Source organism: Arvicanthis niloticus, chromosome 22, assembly GCF_011762505.2.
Source record: "Arvicanthis niloticus isolate mArvNil1 chromosome 22, mArvNil1.pat.X, whole genome shotgun sequence".
In the NCBI taxonomy this organism is placed as follows: Eukaryota; Metazoa; Chordata; class Mammalia; order Rodentia; family Muridae; genus Arvicanthis; species Arvicanthis niloticus.
In genome coordinates this window covers 1,304,037-1,327,355 of record NC_133429.1, presented here as the reverse complement: position 1 = coordinate 1,327,355, position 23,319 = coordinate 1,304,037, and the positions used below count along the sequence as shown (strand labels likewise).

At 55.5% G+C, this 23,319-nt stretch overlaps 2 protein-coding genes, 1 long non-coding RNA gene and 1 other non-coding gene across 10 annotated transcripts; 3 read left to right on the top strand and 1 right to left on the bottom strand.

Moving 5' to 3' along the window:
• Positions 1 to 1,030: 1,030 nt before the first annotated feature.
• Positions 1,031 to 4,004, bottom strand: LOC143435800 (uncharacterized). The gene is made up of 2 exons (XR_013106196.1): positions 3,849 to 4,004; positions 1,031 to 2,963 (listed from the first exon to the last, which is right to left on the bottom strand). It is a non-coding gene; the product is annotated as an uncharacterized LOC143435800 (long non-coding RNA).
• A 5-nt stretch (positions 4,005 to 4,009) lies between these two features.
• Eef2 (eukaryotic translation elongation factor 2) lies at positions 4,010 to 9,421 on the top strand. Its single transcript, XM_076919308.1, has 12 exons — positions 4,010 to 4,151; positions 4,897 to 5,111; positions 5,281 to 5,462; positions 5,893 to 6,104; positions 6,288 to 6,466; positions 6,550 to 6,655; positions 6,742 to 6,994; positions 7,080 to 7,534; positions 7,661 to 8,122; positions 8,196 to 8,378; positions 8,456 to 8,588; positions 8,800 to 9,421. The coding sequence occupies exons 1-12, from the start codon at positions 4,149 to 4,151 to the stop codon at positions 8,991 to 8,993; spliced, it is 2,577 nt and encodes an 858-aa protein (XP_076775423.1). The 5' UTR covers positions 4,010 to 4,148; the 3' UTR covers positions 8,994 to 9,421.
• LOC143436532 (small nucleolar RNA SNORD37) lies at positions 6,153 to 6,216 on the top strand. The gene has a single exon (XR_013106496.1). It is a non-coding gene; the product is annotated as a small nucleolar RNA SNORD37 (small nucleolar RNA).
• A 445-nt stretch (positions 9,422 to 9,866) lies between the features above and the next one.
• Dapk3 (death associated protein kinase 3) lies at positions 9,867 to 18,796 on the top strand. Of its 7 annotated transcripts, none has more exons than XM_076919314.1 (11): positions 9,926 to 10,010; positions 10,130 to 10,205; positions 10,456 to 10,529; positions 10,881 to 10,979; positions 15,814 to 16,174; positions 16,254 to 16,383; positions 16,470 to 16,518; positions 16,813 to 16,839; positions 17,521 to 17,673; positions 18,105 to 18,150; positions 18,235 to 18,796. In XM_076919314.1, exons 4-11 carry the CDS (start codon positions 10,918 to 10,920, stop codon positions 18,751 to 18,753), a joined length of 1,347 nt encoding a protein of 448 aa, XP_076775429.1. In that variant the 5' UTR covers positions 9,926 to 10,010; positions 10,130 to 10,205; positions 10,456 to 10,529; positions 10,881 to 10,917; the 3' UTR covers positions 18,754 to 18,796. The 7 variants fall into 7 exon arrangements, with proteins under 7 accessions (XP_076775427.1, XP_076775424.1, XP_076775426.1 ...); XM_076919313.1 differs by having other exon boundaries at positions 9,927 to 10,010; positions 10,130 to 10,222; XM_076919312.1 differs by lacking the exon at positions 10,130 to 10,205 and having other exon boundaries at positions 9,867 to 10,010.
• The last annotated feature ends 4,523 nt before the right edge of the window (positions 18,797 to 23,319 follow it).

Here is a 23,319-nt window from a genome sequence, read left to right as displayed (position 1 = left end):
GTTGCTGATAGCTTGGTGCACGCTAGTCTTGCCCTCTGCCCACTGAACCCCAGACCCACTCTTTTTTTGTTTGTTTGTTTTGCTTTTTGTTGTTGTTTGTTTTCTGAGACAGCGTTTCTCTGACAGCCCTGGCTGTCCTGAAACTCACTCTGTAGACCAGGCTGGCCTCGAACTCAGAAATCCGCCTGCCTCTGCCTCCCAAGTGCTGGGATTAAAAGCGTGTGCCACCACTGCCCGGCTTCCAGCCCCACTCTTTACTTCTTTATTCTTACAAGGACCTCGTAAAATAATTTATTATTCACACTAATGACCAGAGACATCCAGTAACTTATCCACATAGCACATTAAAGCAGCACCAGAATTTTTTTTATATATAATTTAATTGTATTTTACTAAAATTGTCACAATTTTTACTATACATGGAGATAAGAATAATGAATTAATATGTAACTTTTGGGGTTTTTTTTCCTTTCCTTTTATTGGATATTTTCTTTATTTACATTTCTAATGTAAATTTGAAATTCAAATGTAAATTTCCTGTTTTCCCCTCTGGAAACCCTCTATCCGATCCCTCGCCCCCGCTCCCCCACCCACCCACAGAATTTAAACTTACATCTTGTCTAACGAAATCGAAATCTTAAATCTGATTTATCTCAATGTGTAACATATATTTCTTCCCTACATAGAGGACAGGGAGATGCGTGCACCACGCAATTGGGCAGAGACAGCTGTAGTACGTGCGGTGCACTCGCCGAGCATGCGCAGTAACAACTTCCTGCATCTTCTGCGCCCCTTCCCTGCACCCGGCAGCGCCCTTGCCCGGCTGCTGTCTAAACTGATTACTGCAGATCCTAGTGGCTGTCTAGCAGCAGGCTCTGCAGATCTTAGCCGCTGTGCATCTGGCCCCATCCCCCAGGTGTCAATCCCTTTTGTCCAGTCTCAGCCCTGAACATTGCTCTATTCTCTTCCCCGAATTAACTAGCTTATTAGAATTTGCCAAGAAAGCCAATCACTGAGAACAATTGAACTGTTTCTCTCCAAAATGAAATTTAATTACTTAGTCCAGATAGTGGCTCACTCCTTTAGCTCCAACACTAGAAACCCAGAACCAGGGAGAATGTCTGAAATCCCAGGCCAGACCACAAAGGTGTCCAGAAAGACCTTGTCTCAGAGTTTTGTTTTCAAATTATTCTATTTTAACTGAGTGTGGTAGCCCACACCTTTGAACCCAGAAGTTTCAAGTCAGAGGCAGGCAGATCTCTGTGAGTTTGAGGCTACCCTGGTCTACAGAGTTAGTTTCAGGCCAACCAGAATTATGTAGAGAAACGCTGTCTCACAAAACAAACAAAAGGGGGCTGGAGAGATGGCTCAGCGGTTGAGGACTCTTCTAGAGGTCCTGAGTTCAATTTCCAGCAACCATATGGTAGCTTACAACCATCTGTAACAGGGATTTGATGCCCTCTTCTGGTGTGTCTGAAGACATCGACAGTATACTCACGTACATGAAATAAATAAATCTTTAATACAATCAAAAGTGAAATTGCTTCTTTTTTTGAGCCAGGGTCTCCTGTAGCCTAGGCTGACTTGACCTTGGTCCCTGCTTCCATGTCTGTCCTGTTCTGGTTCCTGCTTGAGATGGAAGTCAGACACTTGCACCTGCTTGGTCAGTACTCACTGAGCTCAGCCCAGCTAGATTAACATTTTGTTTGTTATTAATGTGTGCATGATGTCTGTGCTACACATACATGTGGGTCAGAGAAGTTCCCAGAGTGGCACTGTCTTTCCACCATGGTCTGAAGGGCATCAGGCTTGTGTGACACGCTTCCACAAGGATCTCAGTTCTGATTTAGTTTGAGAGAGTATGCTGGAAAGCCAGGCTTGGCTAAGAACTTCCCACAATCTTTCATCTTTGAACACTTTGGAATAGCAGGCTAGTCCAGCCATGTCCACTCTCAATCCCATTCATTCATTCATTCATTTTTCTGAGATTGAAGGCATGTGCCTCTTTAGTTTTTGAAACAAATCCTCTGTGTAGCCCAGGCTGGCCTTGAACTCAGGTAGCTGAGGATAATCCTGTGCTCCTGCTCCTCCTCCAGTCTCCAGCTGGTGGGACGAGAGACATGTGCTGCCAACCCTAGTTTATATGGCTGTGGGGTGGAACCCAGGGCTTCTCTCCTGTGGAAAATTCTCTATACCCTGGGACCAGCTCCAGCCGGCTGAATCTCTGAGAATATTTGCCCTGTCTGATTGCAAAGACCCCCTTCTCCCTAGAATGAACTGTTGAGTCTTTGACAATCACTTCAGGGACCTCTCTGCTCTTCAAGAAAATAGATCGGTCGGCCAGGATGCAAAATTCCCGACCATAGAGCGCATGCGCTGGCCGTGTAAAACTTGACTGGAATGGAGTCGCATACCCACCTGGTCCTTAGTTCTCGAGCCTGCCACTCCTTGGGAGGTTCTGCGTCCCAGCCAATCAATAGACATGATTCCTGTCATTGGTCTAAGCGTCCCCTCTTGTTTAAGCAGGGATCAGGTTTTTAAAGCAAACAGAATGGGACCGCAGTGGTGGAGGAGGGTGCCGGTTCACTTTAGAGCCAAGATTTGCAAACCGCATTGCTTAATTTTCTTATTTTAGGTTAGGACTCCTCCCCTCCTCTCCTTCCAATTCTGGAAGGGTAAGATGTGTCCCCTCGCTTTAACCTAGGGAGCTTGGAACAAGGTTTCCCGAGGGGAGGTCTTCTGCGTGGGTCGAACGCGGAAACAATGAGTATCTATTGTGTACAGAAGGCTCGCTTCCAGGGTCAGGCGGGGACAGCCAGGCTCGCGGTCCTGCGGCGCCTCCTTCTGGACTCACGCGGCACGGCCAGCATCGAGGGCTCTCTTTAACATCACTTTCTCCTTGCTTTGTTCTGGTAGTAGCTTTAAAAGGATTGCTGGGAGTCATGGGCTACAGAATGAAACCCCTGTAAAGGTGCAAAAAATTAGGAGATAAGCGACAAAAATCCAAGAAACCACAGGTTTGGTTTCGTTTTCTTTTTGAAACAATTCACTATGTAAGGAAGGGTAGCCTTGAATTCCTGATCCCCCTGCCTCCATCTGCCAAGTGCTGGAATGACAGCTGACTGTCACTCTGCTGAGCTCCACGCACTGATCTCTAGCTATATGTTGTTTGTTTGTTTTTAAGACGGGGTTTCTCGTTTTAGCCCTGTCTGTCCTGTTACCCACTCTGTACACTAGGTTAGCCTTGAACAAAGATCTGTCTTTGTCGTCTAAATGCTGGGATTAAAGACGTACACCATTACTGTTCGCCTTTTGTTATTGTTTTATCATTATTGTTGCATTTTCGCCCGCAGGAGGATCAGTAATTCAAGGACAACCTCTACAGTCAATCCAGTTGAGGGCCAGCCTGTTCTACTACAGATCCTGTCTCTGGTAAAAACAACAACAACAACAAAAAAAAAAAAACGTTTCAGGAGAGCGGGGTGTGTTGGCGCACGCTTTAACCCCAGTACTGAAGCAGTAGAGGCAGGCAGATCTTCGGGATTTGGGGCCATCCTGGGCTGCATCCAAAGACCTTGTTTCCAAAACAGACTAACAAACAAACGAAAAAGTGTAATAAAAATACAAGCAAGGTTTTGCAGAAGTAAATCTGTGGCCCCAAGGGTCACTTTCTCCAGCTTTTCCCAGAGGTGTCAAATTACATAACAGCCTCAAACCCAGGAACTTGGACTTTGGCCCAACGCCCTGCCGGTCCGAATTTCAAAAATTTTTTTTTATTGACCTACGAGGTTTTCAAGAATCATCTTGGAAGCAACTGTGTTCTGAAGAATCTACGTCTAAAAACCCACCTTCGGACCCTTGCCCTGGGTCCCGGGACCGAGCTGGCCACGCCCCGGCCGCGACGCAGCCACTCCCAAGGCAGATCGAGACCCAGACGTAGACCGCCGCGCATGCGCAGATCCGTCCGCTCGGGTCCTAGCCAACCAGGCCCGAAGCGCACCCGCGCCGTCACGTGACGCGCCCAACCGGCGTCGCCCTATAAAAGGCCGGGCGTTGACGTCAGCGGTCTCTTCCGCCGCAGCCGCCGCCATCGTCGGCGCGCCTCCCTGTTCACCTCTGACTCTGAGAATCCGTCGCCATCCGCCACCATGGTGAGTGTCCGCGGGGCGGCAAGGCTCGGGGACCGCGACGGCTCTTCGGGGCAGCGGGAGGTGGCCGAGCGCGACCCTGAGGAGGAAGGAGGAGGGGACATGGCTGCCCCGGCCCGGGCGGCGGGACGTGGTCGGGCGGCGGCGCCATGTCTGCGTGTCCCCTGCGGGCGGGCCTCGGCAGTGTCAGGCTCCGACGTTGGCGTGGTCCCGTGGCCGCGTGCGCTGATGTGGCAGCGGACGTGGCGCTGTCCCCGCGCCCCCGGGAGGTGACAGCCTGCAGGGGCGGCTTCCGTGGACACCTGCAGTGGGCTGAGCTGCTTCCGGTTCCTTTCCCGGAGCCCCGGTCAGCTTGCGGTGCCTGGTCCGCATGCTGACACCGGCCCCCATACTCAGATGGCTCGCCGGCCTGGTGGCCCGCTGTGGCCTTTGATCGCGCGCCTGACCTTGGCGCGGCGCGCCGGTTGGTTTGGGGGCTACGTGGTGTGTGTAACCTCTGCCCGGGTGGCGGTCCACCTGGGCTTCGTAGCCCAGGCTCGCTCTTCCCTGGCTCCAGTTGTCACATCTGGCGTTTAGTTCGAGCCGTGTTTCTGAAGCCCTGGCTGGTGGGTCCCGGTGAGGTGCTGGGCTCGCGGCGTGAGTCACACTCCGGGGACGGCTCCCGTCCGCGCCACGGGTGCTATTGACCCGCTGGTGCCTGCCAGGCCGGGTTCCCAGAGTCCGCCTGACCGCCCTTCCCCCACCACAGGTGAACTTCACAGTAGATCAGATCCGTGCCATCATGGACAAGAAAGCCAACATCCGGAACATGTCGGTCATCGCTCACGTGGACCACGGCAAGTCCACGCTCACCGACTCCCTCGTGTGCAAGGCGGGCATCATCGCCTCCGCACGGGCCGGGGAGACGCGCTTCACTGACACTCGGAAGGACGAGCAGGAACGCTGCATCACCATCAAGTCCACGTAAGTGGGGGGCAGCCCAAGGGGTCTGGCTCAGGTTGTCGTTCAGCTCCCCCGGCGTGGTGACGGCCAGTGGGCCGGCAGCAAACTTAGGGCCACTTGTCCAGCACAGCTGCACCTCCGCCTGCCTGCCGAGCTGAGATGTGCCGGACGGTGTCCCCTTCCCCCTTAGGGCCATCTCCCTCTTCTACGAGCTCTCTGAGAACGACCTGAACTTCATTAAGCAGAGCAAGGATGGCTCGGGCTTCCTCATCAATCTCATTGACTCTCCAGGCCACGTGGACTTCTCCTCAGAGGTGACCGCTGCCTTGCGTGTCACCGACGGAGCTCTGGTGGTGGTGGACTGTGTGTCCGGTGAGTGGACTGTAGCAGACCGTAGCTGACGTTCCCACGGCCCAGCACTGCCGCAGTTTGGGGGACATACGTTCTGGTTGCAGTGCGGCTCTGCCCATGTGTGTCTGGGCAGGGGGCTGTGTCGCCAGCTAAGTGGTAGCAGTTAACCCTTGTTTCCTGCACGCCGAGGTCCAGGACCTCCAGGGCTGCATAGTGAGGGGTGAGGGCAGCGTGGCGTGGGCTCAGGATGCTGCCCTCACAAGAGGACCGACCTTGATTCGCGGGTGGGGCTCCTGGGGTTCTGGCACCAGTGAACCTTGGGAGATGCCCGCGCTCATTCCCACAGACAAGCCATTCGAGGTTGTGGGGCCTTGAACAGCCCAGGGGGTTAAAAGTTGTGCTCTTCCAGGGCCCCTAAGTGGTGTGTTGCGCCCCTCCCTCTCTCCCTCAGGCGTGTGTGTGCAGACAGAGACGGTGCTGCGGCAGGCCATCGCCGAGCGCATCAAGCCTGTGCTTATGATGAACAAGATGGACCGGGCCCTGCTGGAGCTGCAGCTGGAGCCCGAGGAGCTCTACCAGACCTTCCAGCGCATCGTGGAGAACGTGAACGTCATCATCTCCACCTACGGCGAGGGCGAGAGCGGGCCCATGGGCAACATCATGGTGCGGACGCCCTCTTGTTCCGGGCGGGGGCTGGGGTTCCCCGTGCCCACTCATGATGACGGAAATTCTTCACTTTGACCTGATGTCTGTTGAAGAAACTCAGTGTCTGAGGCTGTGGGCTTGTGTGCGGCTGGGCTGGCTGCTCACCAGCTTTGCTGGCTAACTGCTGCCCTCCTCCCTCAGATCGACCCTGTCCTGGGCACCGTCGGCTTTGGCTCTGGCCTGCACGGCTGGGCCTTCACTCTGAAGCAGTTTGCAGAGATGTACGTGGCTAAGTTTGCAGCCAAGGGTGAGGGCCAGCTGGGGGCAGCTGAGCGCGCCAAGAAGGTAGAGGACATGATGAAGAAGCTGTGGGGAGACCGGTAAGTACAGTGTGGGGCTGCCCCTGCCTGCCCACCACCCGTCCAGTGTCTGCTGCGGGTGCCATCTGACCACTCTCTACAAGGTACTTTGACCCAGCCAATGGCAAGTTCAGCAAGTCAGCCAATAGCCCGGATGGGAAGAAACTTCCCCGCACCTTCTGCCAGCTTATCCTGGACCCCATCTTTAAGGTGGGTATGCTGTGGGTCCCCCGTGAATCCCAGTGTGGAAAAGCATCCCCTGTCACCGTGCTCATCCGCCTCTCTGCTGGGCACAGGTGTTCGACGCCATCATGAACTTCAGGAAGGAGGAGACGGCCAAGCTGATCGAGAAGCTGGACATCAAGCTGGACAGTGAGGACAAGGACAAGGAGGGCAAGCCGCTGCTCAAGGCTGTCATGCGGCGCTGGTTGCCTGCGGGGGATGCCCTGCTGCAAATGATCACCATCCACTTGCCATCCCCTGTGACTGCACAGAAGTACCGCTGTGAGCTGCTCTACGAGGGGCCACCCGATGACGAGGCTGCCATGGGTATGTACCATAGAGGCGTCGGCGCTCTGCTCGTGGGTCTTCCTGGCGTAGCAACCAGGTGACTTGAATTCCCAACTCTCCATAGGTATTAAGAGCTGTGACCCCAAAGGCCCCCTTATGATGTACATTTCCAAGATGGTGCCAACCTCTGACAAAGGCCGGTTCTATGCCTTTGGTCGAGTGTTCTCTGGGGTGGTGTCCACGGGCCTGAAAGTCCGCATCATGGGCCCCAACTACACTCCCGGGAAGAAAGAGGACCTGTACCTGAAGCCTATCCAGAGGACCATTCTGATGATGGGCCGCTACGTGGAACCCATTGAGGACGTGCCCTGTGGGAACATCGTGGGACTGGTGGGCGTGGACCAGTTCCTCGTCAAGACTGGGACCATCACCACCTTTGAGCACGCTCACAATATGCGGGTGATGAAGTTCAGTGTCAGCCCTGTTGTTAGGGTGGCAGTGGAGGCCAAGAACCCAGCTGACCTGCCCAAGCTGGTGGAGGGGCTGAAGCGCCTGGCGAAGTCTGACCCTATGGTGCAGGTGTGCCACTTGCTCATTGGCTTGCTGTGGTTAGAGGGGAGATACCTGGGGAAAGCAGGGAGTGCTGGGCCTGAGGCTGGGGCCGCCTGGGGAGGGTGGCAAGGGTGCTGACCACTGTTCCCACAGTGCATCATCGAGGAGTCTGGAGAGCACATCATTGCTGGTGCAGGCGAGCTGCACCTGGAGATCTGCCTTAAGGACCTGGAGGAGGACCATGCCTGCATCCCCATCAAGAAATCAGACCCTGTCGTGTCATACCGGGAGACAGTCAGTGAGGAGTCCAACGTGCTGTGTCTGTCCAAGTCCCCAAACAAGCACAACCGCCTGTACATGAAGGCCAGGCCCTTCCCTGATGGCCTGGCAGAAGACATCGATAAGGGTGAGGTGTCTGCCCGCCAGGAGCTCAAAGCCCGTGCCCGCTACCTGGCTGAGAAATACGAGTGGGATGTCGCTGAAGCCCGCAAGATCTGGTGCTTTGGCCCTGATGGCACTGGCCCCAACATTCTCACCGACATCACCAAGGGTGTGCAGTACCTGAATGAGATCAAGGACAGTGTGGTGGCCGGCTTCCAGTGGGCTACGAAGGAGGTGAGTGATTGTGCCTGGGCTTTCTTTCCTACTTCTGAGGGCCTGTTGCCGTCTGACTTCTAGCTCTTGACAGGGTGCTCTGTGTGAGGAGAACATGCGTGGTGTGCGATTTGATGTCCATGATGTGACCCTGCACGCCGATGCCATCCACCGGGGAGGTGGCCAGATCATCCCCACAGCACGCCGCTGCCTCTATGCCAGTGTGCTGACCGCACAGCCCCGCCTCATGGAGCCCATCTATCTGGTCGAGATCCAGGTAACTTGGGTGTATTGTGTGGGGCCTATCTATCCTCCTCCCTCTGCCCACTGCAAACCACTGTTCTCTCTTCTCAGTGTCCTGAGCAAGTGGTGGGTGGCATCTACGGTGTCCTGAACAGGAAGCGTGGCCATGTATTTGAGGAGTCCCAGGTGGCCGGTACCCCCATGTTCGTGGTCAAGGCATACCTGCCTGTCAATGAGTCCTTTGGTGAGTGTCTGCTCCCGGGGTTTGCATGGCAGGCCTATGTAGCTGGGTGGGTGTGCAGCAGAGGAGCAGAGTTCTGTCATTTCAAGGGCAGCCTGCTTGAGGGTGCCAGGAAAGCCAGCTTCCCTGTGAGGAGAGACAAGACAGCTAAGCTAAGACAGGGAAGACACCCCGAGGGCTGGGCCACTTGATGAGCCTCCTGTCTTCTGTGTAGGCTTCACCGCCGACCTTCGATCCAACACTGGTGGCCAGGCCTTCCCCCAGTGCGTGTTTGACCACTGGCAGATCCTGCCTGGGGACCCCTTTGACAACAGCAGCCGTCCCAGCCAAGTGGTAGCCGAGACCCGCAAGCGCAAAGGCCTGAAGGAAGGCATCCCAGCGCTGGACAACTTCCTGGACAAACTGTAGGCAGCCTGGTACAGCCACACGCTGCACAGTGCCGCCCGCCCATCAGAAGACACCTTGAGACTGTCCCCACGGTGCCCCTCTGGAGGCTGCTGGGGCCACCCTGACATCACTCAGCACACTTGCCACCAATTCTATTTATTTCGGAATTAGAAGGCAGCGGAAACCGCTCTCTGCAGGCTGGACTGGCAGGCCGTGGGGTGGGCGGGACACGGCTCTTAACATTTTCAAAGGGAAACTCGCAGATGTCAAAGTCTAAATGAATGCATTCAGAGGTTTATGGGGTCCATGGCCGAGTGGAGTTCCCCCAGAGGGGGAGGTGGGGTAGGTCCCTCCAGGAAGGCAGGCAGCCAGCCTTAGACTTGCAACCCCGCTGTGCGAATCATTGGAGTAATAAACTACTGTGGTTGGTCCGCACGGGCTCCTCTTCATCCTGGTTTGCGTTCACTTTCCTGGGCACCTCTGATTTTAAGGGTGCCTGGCTCCTCCCACAAGGCTCCTAGTTTCCTTACTGAGGGTGGCCCGCAGCTATGCTCCCTGTCCCCTCTGCTACCCTGTGTCCTGGCGACAGATCTTCCAGGACACAGAATTACCCCACACATCCAGGGGTCTGGTTTCCGGCTTATGCGGTCCAGGCTCTTCGGCCTCGCTGTTTGCGCCAGCCAATCCTATCAGAGCAAGGAGACGCCCGCCCACTAGTGTGCTCCCGGGGGCGGGATTGGGCGCTCCTGTAAATCCCTGTCCAGCCGGCAATCCTTGTCCAATGAGCACTGGAGTTGCCTAGCCTAGGGTGATGACGTTGCAAATCAACGTCCGCTTCCGCCGATAGGTCGGCTGCTAGCCAATGAGTGGTGGCATTCAGTTTCTGGCTAAAGTGGTCCAATGAGCGCTGGCTTCCGGGCTTTGCGGGGGCGTGTTGCTGCGCCCTCGGCGCATGCGTAGATGCCTCCTCGGGATTTGCGCTGGAGGCTCTCGCGGGGGCCTCGCTGGCGCCGGGCGGGGACTCACGGGCATAGGACGGTACGAATGGGCCGGGGCCGGGACGATGTGTTGGGACCCAAGGGACACGCAGCAAGGGCGAGAGCAAGGGGAGGGAATCCGCAAGGGACATGGTTGTCTCGGGACGCTCCAACCTCCAGGGTGGACCTCTAGGACCGGCACCACTGCTGCGCATGCGTCGGATTTCCAGCGACACCCCTGAGTTCCGGGGTGCAGGTGGGCATGATTGACAGGTGAGGAAGCTAGCTAAGAGTCCAAGAGCCAGACGCTACGGAAGAGAGTGTTGAGAGTAGGGAACCTCACGCAGACTTTGAACTCTGCTTAATTCTTCTGCCTCAGCCTCCTGAGTGCTAGGGTAAAGGGCACATGACACTATATCTGTGTTTTACAGCGTTGTGTCTGTATATAGATACTGCTTGAGAGACGTTTTGCTTCTTTTAGTTATATCTATGCTTGTTTCTGACAGGGGTGTCGCAGTGCCTGCAGGTACCTTAGGTACCTGAAGAGGGTGTTCGAGGTCACCAGGCGCAGGAGTTAGAGGTACTAGTGGGCCAGGTAGCATGGGCACTGGTAACTCAGCTACTGTGCAAGAACAGCACCCACTCTTACTATCTGAGCCATCCCTTCAGTCACTTGAGTTAAGTCTCATGGAGCCCAGGCTAGCTGTAACTCACCAGGGATTTGAGAATGCCCTTGAACTCCTGTCCTCAGCCCTGCCCTCCCCAGGGCTGGGGTGCCAGGTTTGCTCTACCATGTCCAAATTGTGGGTAGGGGCTTTAGGTGACCAAAGAAAATCTGGGGCAGGGGCATTGGTGTCACATATGCTGGGGGAGCCTCTTGGAAGAAGTTTGATCCCTGATAAACATTTCTGCTTTCCTCGGTCCCCCCCAGTTCCTGGGTCCCCAGAATCCTGCAGAAGGCAGCCGCCATGTCCACATTCAGGCAGGAGGATGTGGAGGACCATTATGAGATGGGGGAGGAGCTTGGCAGGTGAGTGCTGGGGGTGGTGCCTCTGCCCTTCCTGGCTGGCCTCTGTCTCGTCACCACTCTGGGCTTTAGATTCCCCTGTCCTCTGAGCCAGGGACAGCGCTTGAACATTGTCTGCTATGGGATTGTTGTGAGACAGAGACTTACTGTGTGTGCCTGGCTGGTCTGGAACTGGCACAGAGATCCTTCTGCCTCGGCTTCCCAAGTGCTGGGGCTACAGGATTGCACCACCACCCTGGCCTTCGTTGATTTTTTTAAAGGCAGGGTCTCATGTATCCCAGGTCGGCCTTGAACTTCTTTTATGTTTATAGTTTGTGCATATGTGTCGTCGTCACAGCACTTCTCCTGGAGTCTGTGCGCTTCTCTCCATGCAGGTTCCAGGGGCTGAACTCAGGCTGTCCTTGGCAGCCTGGGTGCTGTGTCCCACCCCCCACACTGCTCAAGCCATTTGATGATTTTCTGAGCCTCCCTTTCTTAGTTCTACACATATGCTCTTACACTGGTTCAGGAGACCGTTTTCTGTTTGGTGTTTCTTGAGAAAGCCAGGTTCTCTTTCTAGGCTAACTCTCATGCCTTGGAGCCCCCTCCCACCTCCTCACTCCGGGCCCTTCCTCTTTCTAAGGGGCTTCAGACCTTATTTGGCAAGTTCTAGCCTGGCCAGCCTTCTGGGAACATCAAGGCCCGCCCTATGATGTCACCCCCATGGAATGTAAATAACCCTTCCAGTATAAGGCAGGCTGAGGAGAGTCTTCCTGCCTAGGGGCCCTGAAGTACTTCCTTCTGGAGTTTCCCACTGCAGTCCTCATCCCCACCCCTGAGAACCTCCCAGCTAAGCTGGGGGACCAAATGGGACCTGCTCTGGCAGACCTCAGGCAGATGTGCTGTCTCTTCACAGACAGCTCAGGCCGTGGGTGTCTGCCCACAGTAGGGCTCCAGCTGTGTCCCCATCATGCACATGAAGAGGCACAAGTGCTGGTCACATCTGAGCCTGCTACTAGAGAAGTGGTTCTATTCCCAGCACCCACATGGAGGCTCACAACTACCTGTGACTCCAGCTCCAGGAATCTGACGCCCCTGCTGGTCTCTGTGAAACAGTTTCACGTACCACCCGCCTCCTCACCCCAGAAGGACATATGGACGCTTTAGCCCCGACATAGTGACACTCAGATACTGAGCACCTCACAGGCACTGGTGCTCGTGTAGCAAATGAGGGTGGATCTGTGCCTAACCGGTGCCTTGATTCTGTGTAATTTACATAAAGTATTTATGGTGTTGGAGTTGGGCGGGTCTGGGCCCCAGGCCTGCCACACTGTACACTTGCTGTCTGATCTCTGTGTTTTTATTTTTTAATTTCTATAAAAGATTGATTTACTGTGCATACAGTGTTCAGCTGCATGTATGCTTGCAGGCCAGAAGAGGGCTCCAGATCCCATTACAGATGGTTGTGAGCCACCATGAGGTTTCTGGGAATTGAACTTGGAACCTCTGGAAGAACAGTCAGTGCTCTTAACAGCTGAACTACCTCTCCAGCCCCTATTTTTAATTAATTAATTAATTAATTAATTTTTTGGTCTTTCCAAATAGGGTTTCTCTGTGTAGTCCTGGCTGTCCTGGAATTCACTCCGTAGACCAGGCTGGCCTCGAACTCACAGAGATTCACCTGCTTCTGCCTTCCTGGGATTGAAGGCGTGCAACACCAGCACTCAGCTTATTTGTTAATTTATAAGAGATATTTATTATAGTATGTGAGTGCGTGGCAGCCACAGCCCTTGTGTCAGAGGGTGACTTGCAGGTCCCAGGTACAGTCAGGGCTGCTGTCCCATGTCTGTCAGTCCTCACCACATGCTCAGCTCCAAAGTCCTTGTCCTTAATAAACCTGATAAGCATGGTGGGCATGCCTGTTGTCCCAGAAGTAAGGAGGTACATACAGGAGAACCAGGAGTTCAGGGTCATCCTCAGCTACATAGGGAGTGAATTCAAGGCCAGCCTGGGCTACCTGAGACCCTACCAGAAGAACAAGTCTGATGATAGCTCAGGGTAAAATATTCACCCTACAAATGGGAAGCCCTTAGCTTATGTCCCAGCAACACACCCAAGAGATACACCCATGGGCCCTGCCGTGGAGAGGCCTTGGTTGCTCCGGCATAGTGGGCCGGGAAGTAAGAACAGTGGATGATGGGAATTGGCTGAGGGGCTGCACTGCACCTGCCATGGCTCTACCCTTCCCTCGCCCTCGGCTCTGCCATCTGTGCCCACCCTTGAGTAGCTTTGACGGCACTTGGGACCCGAAAGCCACCTTCTGACCTCCGCACAAGCCCTGTGGCTGCCACACACTCACATACGTCATTCCTGGCAGAGGCAGGCAGATAGACGGGATGGACATGGTCGCAGCACGAGTATGGTCTGACCCAGGCTGGCTTCCGTCACTGTGCTGGAAGGTGAGGTGTGCAAGTGTGGACCGCTTACCCCAGCACTGGGGCATCATAGGCCAGAGCCAGGTACTGGGCACTTAGCGGCACCTGCTGCCTGTGGTCAAGCTGCAGCTTTATGCTGCACTCTATGGTGGTGGCGGCCAAACACTCTCCTTGGCTGAGGTGGGGATGATGGTGGCAGTTGCCTCGCAGGGTCATTGCATGGGTGCGGTCCTTACACACATTTCAGCATGAAGCCAGGGCAGCACCCAGTGGAAGAGGCCATGTCCTTTTGGCCTCTCCATGACCCCCATACTCTCAATGTGCTACTGGAGTCAGTCCGGTGACTGACACCGGGGTGGTGTCTCTCTGTGGGTATGTTGCTGTATCTGTTGAGGGGACTTGAGTGAGCCGTTGGGTTGCTCGAGTCCTGGGATTGGCCTTGTCCCTTCCCCACTCCATCCTGGGACTTTCGGTGCTTGTGCAGTGATAGACACAGGTGAGGGTGCAGGACAGTGCCTACAGGTCCTGCTCAGGCCTCGTTCCCCGGGTGCACTTGGTCCACACACCCTGGGTGGCTGCACACCGCCAGATCCTCTCATCGGATGTGCAGGTTTTCAGGAGTAGCCATATGGGTTTTGTCTGTTTTTCGGTTGGTTGGTTTTGTTGTTTTGATACCCGGTGTTTTGTATCACTGGTTATGCTGGAACTTGATATGTAAACCAGGATGGCCTTGAACTCCCAGAGATCCTCCTGCCTGTGAGTACATACACATAAGCCGGGTGTGGTGGTCAGTTCCTCCCATTCTGGTTGTCTGTGTTGCTGCTTTCACCCACTGAGACGTCTGACCAGCTCCATGTTGTATGAGGCAGTGTCTCATGTAGCCCAGGCTAGCTTCAAACTCACCATGTAGCCAAGGATGACCTTAAACTTTTGATCCTCCTGGCTCCACCTCCCGGTACAAGGATGACAGGCATGTTCTATTCCCTAAAACATTTTATACTTTGGTTTTTTTTTTTTTTTTAAGATTTATTTACTATGTATATAGTATCCTGCCTGCAACTATGCCAACATCCTAGGGCCGGGCGGTGGTGGCGCATGCCTTTAATCCCAGCACTTGAGAGGCAGAGGTAGGTGGATTTCTGAGTTCAAGGCCAGCCTGGTCTACAGAGTGAGTTCCAGGTCAGCCAGGGCTACACAGAGAAACCCTGTCTCGAAAAACCAAAACAACAAAAACAACATCCTAGAAGAGAGCATCGGAGTATTGATGGTTGTGAGGCACCATGTCGTTGCTGGGGATTGAACTCAGGACCTCTGGAAGAGCCGCTAATGCTCTTAGCTGAGCCATCTCTCCAGCCCAAATATTTATGTCCTGAGGTTCTGGGAAAACATGCCGTTGTCCCAGCTGCTGGGAGCCTGGGCTCAGAAGCCGAGGGCCAGCGTGGTTCTCATGGTCAGACTTTCTGTCTCACTCTAAAAACAGAAGAACCAACAGCCAAAGGTAATCTGTTAAAAACAAAAAGGGTGTGACCACAGCTTCCACCTTCCCACCCTCAGGAGGCTGAGGCCAGGGGTCACTAAACTCAAGGTTAGCCCAGGTTACGTGGTAAGCTTTGGCTGTTGAGACAAGAAGTCTTGTAGCTTAAACTGGTGGTGTGCAGCTCTATTCCTGGGCAGAGTTGAATCAACTTTCCCAGATAGGGAGCCATTGGCAGACCCAGGCAAGGCACCACCAAAGTCCAGTGGTGAGTTTTATTGGGGTTATGTATGTATAGGAGAAGAAATGGTCAGACAGCTGCATCACCAAGGCCCACCCCGCATGGGTGCCTGCGGGCAGTTCCACCATGGGCATCCTCCTCCTGGGGCTGCTCGGTTCCCTGATCCTCTCCCAGGCAGCCTGGCTGATCTGTGGCCGTGGTTTTGGGGTTTTAGTTTGTTTTGTATTGGGAGGGGCAGTACACCCGCCTGGGGACAGCCTGAAACTGCCGAGGCGCTGGCTGTTTTCAGGAGCTTTGCTTACAGGGTAGGTTTTCATTTTAGAGGATGCAACTACACAGCCTTGGGCGTGAAATGCTCGTGCCTCTGCTCCTTTATTAAAAGCCTGACTGAGGGATACCATTTTTATGTCACCTTGTTTTTTGGAGACAGGGTGTCTCGCTGAACCTGGAGCTCAAGATGGCTGGACTCCCTCATCAGGGACCACCTTCTCTCCCCCAGCACTGGGGTTAACCACACCTGATTCTTCTTGGGTCCCCAGCCTCTGGCCAGTGCTCTAACCCCCCCTCCCCACAAGCCGTCCCTCAAGTGTCCATCATTTGGGTCTTTGGGAGGATCTGCTGTTGTGGGAAACCTGGGGGACAAGTGCACAGGTATAGAGTCCTGGCTTCCTCCGGGCCTGCGGCGCTTAGGTGTCTCCTCCCCTGCAGTGGCCAGTTCGCCATCGTGCGCAAGTGCCAGCAGAAGGGCACGGGCATGGAGTACGCGGCCAAGTTCATCAAGAAGCGGCGCCTGCCATCCAGCCGGCGCGGTGTGAGCCGGGAGGAGATCGAACGCGAGGTGAGCATTCTGCGTGAGATCCGCCACCCCAACATCATCACGCTGCACGACGTGTTCGAGAACAAGACAGATGTGGTGCTGATCCTGGAGCTGGTGTCTGGTGGCGAGCTGTTCGACTTCCTGGCGGAGAAGGAATCGCTGACCGAGGATGAGGCCACGCAGTTCCTCAAGCAGATCCTGGACGGTGTGCACTACCTGCACTCCAAGCGCATCGCGCACTTTGACCTGAAGGTGGCGCGCGTTTGTATGTGTGGGCTCGGGGAGGGAGGGGCAGGGGTAACCAAGAGTCACCCCCAATGCCGTCCTGCAGCCCGAGAACATCATGCTGCTGGACAAGCATGCGGCCAGCCCACGCATCAAGCTTATCGACTTCGGGATCGCACACAGAATCGAGGCCGGCAGCGAGTTCAAGAACATCTTTGGCACACCGGAGTTTGTTGGTGAGGGGCAGGTGTGGGCACCGCCCAGTAGGGTAGAGCCGGCATGGCCTCGGCCTGACCTGCCTCAACAATCCTGTCTCCCACAGCTCCCGAGATCGTCAACTATGAGCCGCTTGGCTTGGAGGCTGACATGTGGTGAGTGGTGTTGGCGGAGGCCCTGAACTGCTCCATTCCCTCGGTGCTCCCCATGCTCGGTGCTCCCCTAGCTGTTTCCAACCTTTCAGACTACATGGGCTCAGCTCTGTCACACAGGATCCAGGGGCTCACTGCTGCCAGAGAGGGTCCTGAGGTTCTGTTGTCCTGGCTTTAGCCCAGGTGGTCAGGTGACCCTGTGACTGACACTGACCACACTCTGTAGAGTGGCATCCTATGCCCTGGGTATGAAGTGCTGCCACAGCCATTCTGACCAGTCTTTTCTGCCCCCTACAGGAGCATCGGCGTCATCACCTACATCCTGTGAGTGCCTGAGAGGGGCCTCAGACTGTACCTGCTAGAAGCCAGGGTCAGGGCTGGGACTGCTGCAGACGCACTGGGAGAGTTAGGGAAGGAGCTGCTCCCCGTGGAACCGTGGCTGTACCTCTGCCCGTGCCCCTCGCTCCCTCACGGTGGGGTCTCGGCCCCGCCCTGCCCACTACCTCACTGAGGGATTCTAGGCTGTGGCTCATTCCCAGCTCCCCAATAAGGATTGTTGACCCTGTTCCAGGGACTGCCCACCCCCCTGGCTGGAAATGTCTCCCCTCTCAAGGGGGCCAGTGAGTCAGAAATATGGGGAGATGTCCCAGTTTGCCTTCTATTATGATAAACCAAACCCACCTTGGGGAGGAAAGGGTTTGGTCGTTCCCATGACAGCCAGCCATTGGAGGAACTCGGCAGGAGTGAGTGGAGAGACGGGAACTGTGGAGGGACGCTGTTTACTGGCCAGTCAGCCTGCCGAGTCTCATGGGAATGCTTGTGCCCCAGGCTGGCATCCCTTGCTCACAGTGGTCACAGCCTGCTCACATCAACACCCCACAGGCCGTCTGAAGCAGGCAGACTCACTTCAGGTCCCTATTCCCAGATAACCAGTGGAGGGATGTGGGTGTCAGCCCCCAGCAGCTGACCCGTCTCTGGCTTGCCATGCGCCCTGTCTCCCTGCAGCCTGAGTGGGGCATCCCCATTCCTGGGGGAGACCAAGCAGGAGACGCTGACGAACATCTCTGCAGTGAACTACGACTTTGATGAGGAGTACTTCAGCAGCACCAGCGAGCTGGCCAAGGACTTCATCCGCAAGCTGCTGGTCAAAGACCCCAAGTAGGCGGACCATGGTGGCAGCCTCAGCTGGCCACACCAGTTTTCTTTTTTGGGTCTTTTGTTGTTGTTGTATTTTTGAGGCAGGGTCTTCCGTAGCCTGGGCTGCCTCGGCCTCCTGGGTGCTGAGTGCCTGGTTCACTACCAGTCTTTACACCCTCCATGGCCAACTGAGCGGGGACCTCTGGGCACAAGTGACCACAGATCTTAGAACCTCACCGGCGGGGTGGTGGAGCAAGCCTGCCCCCAGGGTGGGGCGGCAGGGGCTTTAGGGGTGATAGGGCTACAGCTTGTCTGGCTTCTCCATACACTGGGATAGGACACTTGTGGAAGACTGGGATCATGGTAGGGTCACCTGTCCTGTTGCCCTGATGGGGGTCATGAGGGGTCCCTTGGGTGGAGTCATCAGAGAGCTGTCCCGCTCCGCCCCGCAGGAGGAGGATGACCATCGCACAGAGCCTGGAGCATTCCTGGATCAAGGTGAGGCCTCGAGAGCCCGGGATCGAGCTGGCAGGCGGGAGGGCTGTGGACGTGGCCTCCCTGCCGCAGCTCTGCTCCTCACAGGTGCGCAGGCGCGAGGACGGCGCCCGGAAGCCGGAGCGACGGCGGCTGCGCGCGGCGCGCCTGCGCGAGTACAGCCTCAAGTCGCACTCGAGCATGCCGCGCAACACGAGCTACGCCAGCTTCGAGCGTTTCTCGCGTGTCCTGGAGGACGTGGCGGCGGCGGAGCAGGGGCTGCGCGAGCTGCAGCGGGGCCGACGACAGTGCCGGGAGCGCGTGTGCGCGCTGCGCGCGGCAGCCGAGCAGCGGGAGGCGCGCTGCCGCGACGGGAGCGTGGGGCTGGGCCGCGACCTGCGACGCCTGCGCACGGAGCTGGGGCGCACCGAGGCTCTGCGCACGCGCGCGCAGGAGGAGGCGCGGGCGGCGCTTTTGGGCGCCGGCGGCCTGAAGCGTCGCTTGTGTCGCCTGGAGAACCGCTACGACGCGCTAGCCGCGCAGGTGGCCGCCGAGGTTCAGTTCGTGCGCGACCTGGTGCGCGCGCTGGAGCAGGAGCGGCTGCAGGCCGAGTGCGGCGTGCGCTAGGCTGCGGCTCCCCCACCCCCAGAATAAAGCTGCTTTCCGCGCACTGCCGCGTGTCTTCCATGCCCCGCAGGGGGAGTGAGAGCTAGCAACCCCAAGATAGGTGCTCTCCCACGCCGCCAAGGGCCACCCTGGAGATCAGGGGTGGTGTCGCCCACAGTTCACATACAGATCTGCGAGGTTGAACTGGTAAAGCCGAAGCTCAGTGGGGACCTGCAGTATCACATAGCTCCGAAAAGGACACACCGCGGGGGTAGGGGGACCTGGAGGACAGTTCACCTGTCTGTCATCTCAGCTCGTGGAGGTCAAGGCAGTTTACGGCATCATCCTGCCTCAGGAACAGTCAAAGCTTCTCAGCTGAGTCCTGCCTGGCCTGCTAGCCCTGGGGCTCTGGGGCGGTTTTGTATAGTGGACAGGTAACGGGCTGTCCACCTGCGGCGTTCAGACCCCACCTACAGACGTCGGGTGCACAGCCACCGCGAGGCGGCAGCAGAGAGCCGGGCGGTCCCACACCCTGTGACAGCTCAACCACCTATAGGTCAAGATTGGGGGTCCGACACCTTCCGCTGTCTATGGGCACGGGGCGTGCACGTGGTGCAGAGACTCATAGAAAAGCTAGGTGGGATGGCACAGGCCTGGGGAGGCAGATCTATCTTTGCGAGTTCAAGGCCAGTCTGGTCTACAGAGTGGATTCCAGGATAACCAGGGCTACACAGAGAAACCCCTGTATCAAAAAATAAAGCTGTCGCCATAGGCCCCTTCACAGGCGTTCCTGATAAGCCCGGGTTTTACAAAAATATGGACGTGTAATAGATAATCCTCCGGACCAAGAAATGGAGCGTTATTTGGGAAGATCGGTTTGTTACGTTTAGCTAAATTGAGCCAAGGCAGGGCTGAGCTGCAGGCAGAAGAGGAATGACGTAAACAGATGTTCCGGGTGCATGGGGGCGGGGCAATGCCAGCTACGGGTGTGTGCACCGGGTTCCTGTTTCCTTATCAGGGCTTCACCGGGTTAGTGAGGACGGGTTAGGGCTTTGGGTAACGCTAATGACAGCTGATAGAACCGACACAGCTGACAAACCCGTGTGGCTTCTCAAACCCGCTTTAAACCGCCTTCTCCAGGGGCCAGTGAGTTCTTGTGTCTCCTAAGCTGGTAGCCAAACACCCCAAGTTATGGGCCTTGTTAGATGTCCGGGGCTTGGTAGCAAGGCCCTTAGAGTTGAGTCTTAATCAGCTAATTGACTCGTTTATATGTTTTTTGAGACAGACTCTCACTATGTAGCCTTGGGACTTAATAGCCCAAGCTGGCCTTCATCTGTGGTCTAGTCTGCCTGCCTCCCGACAACACCTAGCTCAATTGGAGGTTTGGGGGACCCTCCTTCGGGTTTAGCCTCTTCTAGCTCAATTGGAGGTTTGGGGGACCCTCCTTCGGGTTTAGCCTCTTGTAGGTCAGAGGACAGGCACTGCCGTGCACCATCCCCCCCCACACCCCCACCCCCACCCCCAAAGCCTGGAACAGGTGCTCGAAGCAGACAGGGCCCAGCCGTATTCGCGGTCGCTCAGCTTTTGACCATACTCGGGCAAGAAGCTCCCTCACTATTAATAACCTGGCAGGGAGCCGGCGTCGCGGCTATAAAGCCAAGCCCGCCAACCCCAAGCGGCTCCTTCAACCCCTGAGATCTTAAAAGTAAGTACACCGACCATCTCCCCTCTTTTGCCCTCACCCAGGCTTTCTGCGGCAGTAATGACCCGAAAAGTCAAAGAATTGTGTTAAAACGAAGGATGAGTGAAACACAGACCCTGCTGGTCCCAGAGGCTTGTGGGACAGCGGGCAGAAGGAGGAGCTGTCACCTAACAGGGTGCAGAGCCAGGGACACCCCATCCTACCCAAGTGACCCCAAAAATGCATGTGTATCTTGGTGTGGGTGGTGAATAGCTGGGGGATCAAAGAGGGGACTCCCTCTGTCCCTACCACCAGTTCTTTACAAGGTGTGCAGATCCTTGGACTCCGTAAATCAAAGCCATCTTTTTTTTTTTTTTTTTTTTTTTTTTTTTTTTTTTTTGAGATAGGGTCTCTGTAGCCCTGTTTGTCCTGGAACTCGATATGCCCAGGCTGGCCCTGGACTCAGAGGGATCCTCCTATCTCTGCCCCCACTCCCCACCCCCAAGCACTGGGATCAAAGGCATGCACCACAACTCCCGACTAAAGGGATTTTGTGGCTGTACCACATGCATAAACCCAAGATGTATCCCCAAATTCCACCTCTGACCCCCTTGCAGCAGACCTGTTCCTGATGGTGAGGAGATGAGCTCATGTCCAGACAACCTTCTGTTTCTAAGAGTCACTGGGTGCATGGAGGAGGGAGGGGGAGGGCAGGATGGGTGACCTGCGGACACCCACCACCGGTGGCTTCTGTCTCCTGTCAGCCCCTCCCCTCTGGCCTTGGCTGGTCTTCCACTTAGTGTCCAGGATGCCTCTCTCTTCCCTGGCCCGTGGGGACCTGACGTCTGAAGAACAGTGACCTTTGCAGGTGATGGTGTTGGGCCAGGTGGGGCCTTGGGGTGTAAGTGCTGACTGAGGGTTCTGCTGAGTGCTGGCTGATGCCTGTGACAGGTGCCAGAGTGTGGGGAGATAGGACAGCACAGGGTGGGGAGGGCCGCCTGTGTGACAGGTGTCAGATACAGGGATGGGACAGCACAGGGCAGGGAGGGCCGCCTGTCACCCATTCCTCAGTCTCCATGTGTGGCTATTAGGATTTGGAGTGTGTGGGTTTTGGTGAGGTAATAGTCCTAGGGCTGGGTGTGGGGCAGGGCACTTGGGTCTCCTCAACTAGGAGAGTCAACACAAAAAGCTGAGACCCTGGTTCGGTGGGTAGAGTACTCGCCTTGCATGTGTGAGGACCTTGGCTTGAATCCCTAGATTCAACTTAACTCCGGCACAGCAGCTACATGGAGTCACAGAATCCATCCAGGCAGGGACCTTACGCTCCGCTAGGTCCTACAGACCAAGTTCTTCAGGCCCTGGGGACGATATAGCTGAGGGATCAGCCATGAGGCCCCACTCCTGGCTTTGGGGCTTTTGAGTGTCCCAATAGCACAGTGACACACTGGAGACAGAGGGACCTTGAGTTCATTTTGTGGGGGTATCTGGCTGGGGTTCTGTGTGGGGCATTCTGGGCTCCAGAGTGCTGAGTAGTGTCCCTGCCTCCTCCCACTCTGTGCCTGGAGCTCCCACAATGTGACACCTGTCCCCTGGTATCACCCAGGACCTTCATGAGGACAAACCACCAACATGAGAATTTTTGGTTTTTGTTGTTCTTGTTGTTTTGTTTTTTAAACAGGGTCTCATGTAGCCCAGGATAGCTTTCAACTCACTATGTAGCCACAGATGACCTTGAAATTTCAATCCTCCTGCCTCCACCTCCTAGTGAGTGCTGGGTTGATATGTCAGAATACCCAGCCTGAGCCCACCTTTTTCTGACAGACTTAGGACAAGGGACTTCATCTCTCCTGAGTCTCAGGACCCTTAGCCACATAGAGAAATCCATTTACACACTGTTCCTCTGGGCGTCAATGTCAGGGTGTCCTGTGTCTGTCCTGGACTGTCCCATCCCTCAGTTAGGGATGCTGGTGATTTCTGGAGTTTGTGGTGTTTGTGAGGGGGAGCTTGGTTCTGTCTGAGTGGGTGACAGGAGAGGCACATGTCACTACCAGATGCCAGTAGAGGCCTTGGGTTGGCCAGCTTGCTAGGACAAGGTTGGGGCTGGAACCCTCTGTCACTCTAGAAAGGCTGTCAGGGGCTTTCCCCAGGATATCAGGAACCAAAGAAGGCCTAACAGGCAGGGCTGTGCAGCGAAGTGCTGCTTGCCAGCAGGGGACCCACACAACTGGGTCCAAAACCTATGTCTGCTGAGCCATCCTGAGCCTTTGGGCTCCACAGATGTGGGACAAGCAACAATCTCAAGACACAGGCGTGCTCTCCTGGTGAGCCGACGGTGAGGATTCCAGAGGACATGGGAGGTTCTGGGGAGACGCTGTAGCTGGTCTTAGCATTAAAACCTTTATATTACATTGGTGTGTACATGTGTGTGTGTGAGAGATGTGAACATGCCACAGCAAGTGTGTAGAGGTCAGAGGATACCTTGTAGGAATGGTTCCCTCCTTCTACCATATGAACCTTGAAGATGGAACCCATGTCATCAGGCTTGGCAGCAAGCCCCTTTACCTACTGAGCCATTTTGCTGGTCCCCAGTTTATTTCTTACATGTTTTTTTTGGTTAGGTGTATAGATATTTTGCCTGCATTTTTGTCTGCATACCACATGTGTACAGTGCCCACAGAGACCAGAAATGAATGACAGATGTCCCCTGGAGCTGGAGTTACAAGCGCATGTGAACCACCATCAGGGTGTTGGGGACTGAATCCCTTGCCCTCTGCAAGAGCAGCCAACGTTGTGACCACTGAGCCATCCTTCCAGACCCTAGTTCATACCTTATTCTATGATTCACGTCCAGGACTTCTGAGTGGCGGGCTCTGGCTGTCCTGAAGTCATCTCCCTCATGTTCCTGT

What these genes read in the sequence shown, in the direction of transcription:
- Eef2 (XM_076919308.1), top strand. An exon ending in GGCCCATGGGCAACATCATG is followed by an intron (nt 6,105 to 6,287) that starts GTGCGGACGCCC and finishes CTCCTCCCTCAG; the next exon opens with ATCGACCCTGTCCTGGGCAC. An exon ending in CGATGACGAGGCTGCCATGG is followed by an intron (nt 6,995 to 7,079) that starts GTATGTACCATA and finishes AACTCTCCATAG; the next exon opens with GTATTAAGAGCTGTGACCCC.
- Dapk3 (XM_076919309.1), top strand. Translation starts at nt 9,925, where the DNA reads ATGCGTAGATGCCTCCTCGGGATTTGCGCTGGAGGCTCTCGCGGGGGC. An exon ending in TCGCGCACTTTGACCTGAAG is followed by an intron (nt 16,175 to 16,253) that starts GTGGCGCGCGTT and finishes GCCGTCCTGCAG; the next exon opens with CCCGAGAACATCATGCTGCT. An exon ending in TGGAGCATTCCTGGATCAAG is followed by an intron (nt 18,151 to 18,234) that starts GTGAGGCCTCGA and finishes TGCTCCTCACAG; the next exon opens with GTGCGCAGGCGCGAGGACGG.